Genomic DNA, 3,137 nt, shown 5'->3' with positions numbered 1-3,137 from the left:
CACTTAATTTGTTTTCTGGTCTGTTCCATAACCTCTAATCTGCAGGATAACCTATTCGGATGAGCTGTGTGAATAAATATCTGCTGTGAAGGAATCAGTGGATGCCTGTCATGAGTGACTTTCAGTGTATTTCTATGTTAGATCACATAAGAAAAATATTATAAACCAATTCTCAACTATACTTAGATAAAAACACTTACCGTACCTCCCCTGGCTAGGGGGTCAAGGGTTGCATATTTAGCACCTCGACAAGCAGAAACACTCATATTCGAATTTCCCCTGAAACTCGTTAGGATCACATGATGTTTGACAAAGTTTGTCCTTGCTGACAGTTGTTTTTGTTTTGAAAGTGATAATATGATTGAGAAGCTCAAAATACTAATCAGTGACAAAAAGTTTGATGGTGTGTTAAGCAGACTGACTTAACATTATTACCAATACTCCACCTGAAGATTGAAAAAAGGCTGTGACTTCTGAACTGCTTCTACTTATTATGGAAGCTCTACAGGAAGGTGGACTGATAAGATCTGGACTTCATCTGTAGAAGTTCAGGTAACAGATTAATCTACAAATCTATCCTCTAGTCCTGTCTGCAGGAGGAGGAGGGTCTAGAGACCAAAGGTTGGGTCCTGACGAATCATGGTCTCCTAACCTTGAAGTCAACATAAGAGGGTTTGCTAATAAACAAGAGCAGTTCTCAGAGGAAAAACTACTACAAACACATCACAGCTTCTGGGGTAACAATGACACCCAAAGCATCCAACTTCATAAAGCTGCAATTTAAATTAGAATGCTGAGAAAATCCTTTTAATTTTTTCCAACAATTGAAATAAATTAACTGATGAATCGCTTTTGTTATGTTTCTGGCCTGTCAACTAGTATTTGTTTTAATTCCCCTCCCCCTTCTGCTCTGTGCTGCCACTGCTCAGCCTAATTGCCACTGATTCTTCTCACCTGTTTGCCAGCCTTCTTAAGCAGGCCTCTGTCTAGTTGACCGTGCCAGATTGCTTGAAAGCCTTGGCTAGTAAGCATCCAGCATTTTTCTGTCTGTCTACCTGATCCTGACCTGTTTCTGCCTCCTGATTTTTTTGAGCCTGCCTAGCCCTTGTTGGATCTGTTTTTTGTGCCGCCTGGATCCCTGACCTGTTTCTGTGCCCTGACCTTGTCCCTGGATTCTGTTTTGGATTCTCTGAAAATCTGATCACCTGGCTCTGACCCTGGACCTCCTTTGACCAAGATAATCTGCCAAGCCTCAATGAAAATTCTGTGTCAAGTAACCAAAGTTTTCTGGAACTAAGACACCCCACCTGGATATTAAGAAAGGTTAGTGGCTTTGCAGTCTGAACCTAAAATCATCAATCTCAGCCACTAACCTGTTATCTCCCCTCCAGAGGCTCTGGCTCACCTGATCCTGAAAAACCTGCATTATTCCCTCAAATCTTTTAAAGTTATTTCCTGTTGTGTTCTGGTAGTTTCTGGGTCCTCAGTCTGAATCTTAACAGCTTTAAAAAAAATTATAGTTCAGATATTTCTGCAATCAATGAATGGAAGGTTTAGTTGAAAAGCCAATCTTTTTCTTGCATTTATATTAAACATATTTTAAACAATGTATTGTTTGAACACAAAATTAAACTATTTTTATGTCAAATTAAACTCAAACTTACTGTCTGGTGGAAGAAGATCTAAGCTGCTGGAACGTTCCTGCTGCCCCACTGTGGAAATAAATCGCAGACAGTCATTTAATGCCAGGGATACCTGGATGGGATTTAAAGATGTTACAATGTTTTAGAAACTTAAACATATACCTGGATTAAAAATATAACTACTCATTAGTTCTCAATAAGATTTAAGAGCTAAACTGATGCAGCAGATAGTTATGTGATTTCTATCATCTTAATGCACACATGGAGCTGGAGAGAAAAATATATAATAAAAGGAAAAACAAATGAATGACAATAATTCACCATGACGGTGGAATAATGGATCTGACATTAAAATGAGTAAAAAAGTAATGCTGTGATTTTTTTTTTTTTTTTAAAGGTCAGAAGAACTTGGAGGGGAACCCAAACATAAAGGGGAGAACATTTAAAAACTAATAAGGATCCCAGGGTTCAAACTGTCTGTGCTACCAACTGCTCCACTGTGAAGCCTTTGAGAGAATGAACACACACCTCTGTTTGATTTTCTGAGCAACACATTTGGTTTTTATATGCTTTAAATGTGACAAAAAAATAAAGCAAATGTTTCTTGTGGCCCAAAATAAAATAAAAAATCTGTATTTCTGTTTTAAATTTTCAAACCGATATCCTCAAGGATGCAGTTTGTAACATTCTGGGCTTGAAACTCAGTTTAGGGTCATGGTGCATGGAGTTTTTTTATGTTAACCCCATACACAGTTTCACTACAAGTACCCTGGCTTTGTAGCCCCTGACAAAGAGCAAATATACAAGATGGACATTTAAGACAGTCAAAAATCAAGGTGCTGATCCTTGTTCACATAACTTTTTTTTAAGATGAATCTGATGTGCAAATAGGCTGACATATTAGGTTGTGTGAATCAACTTAATTTGATTATAATGCAGAGCAAAGGGTCGGTAACAGTCATTCTGCTCCCACAGATCCAGATTGGTCAGGCTTTTAGAATATATGCTGGTGAAGGTTCTCAGTCATCCAGGTTATAGTAATTCCAAAAAAATTAAAAACAATCCACTGGACTTGGTTTTCAAGTTTGAAGGCGTTTTGCTTTCTATCCAGGAAGAATTTGAATTAAAAAAGCTTTCTGATTTTAGAATAAAGAGATCAGCTCTGAACACATGTTTAATTACCTAAACAATAAGAACAGCCTGCTGAGTTCATTTAGCTTCCATTTAAAATGTTTATCTTTTATATGCCCCACATTAAAAAAAAACAAAAAAACATCTAAATCTGCACATTTTATCTGAAAAATTAGGACTACAATAATTTAGTACAAGACTTGATGTTCAAAAATAAACAAACTAAATAAACAATTTTATGTGGAATTTCCAAATCTCTAATGTCTAGAGGACTACTTTTCATTTTAACACTAGATTCTGATGGTTTAACCTAATTAACTCACTAATAAGTAATTCTTAAAGATTTCAGTGTATATTGGTATA

The 3,137-nt window shown here is 36.6% G+C and overlaps 1 protein-coding gene across 1 annotated transcript in view; it reads right to left on the bottom strand.

Annotated features, from left to right (window-relative positions):
* LOC107104941 (GTPase IMAP family member 5-like) overlaps nucleotides 1–3,137 on the bottom strand; it is a gene marked incomplete at its 3' end in the record, with an annotated part of 11,236 nt that overhangs the window by 3,005 nt on the left and 5,094 nt on the right. Inside the window, exon 2 of the mRNA XM_015405057.1 lies at nucleotides 1,665–1,755. Coding sequence (XP_015260543.1) covers nucleotides 1,665–1,755 — 91 coding nt within the window. The remainder of the gene's footprint in view (nucleotides 1–1,664; nucleotides 1,756–3,137) is intronic.

The sequence above is a fragment of the Cyprinodon variegatus genome, unplaced genomic scaffold, assembly GCF_000732505.1.
Source record: "Cyprinodon variegatus isolate N-32 unplaced genomic scaffold, C_variegatus-1.0 Scaffold1966, whole genome shotgun sequence".
Taxonomy (NCBI): Eukaryota; Metazoa; Chordata; class Actinopteri; order Cyprinodontiformes; family Cyprinodontidae; genus Cyprinodon; species Cyprinodon variegatus.
This window is presented reverse-complemented; position numbering and strand designations above follow the sequence as displayed.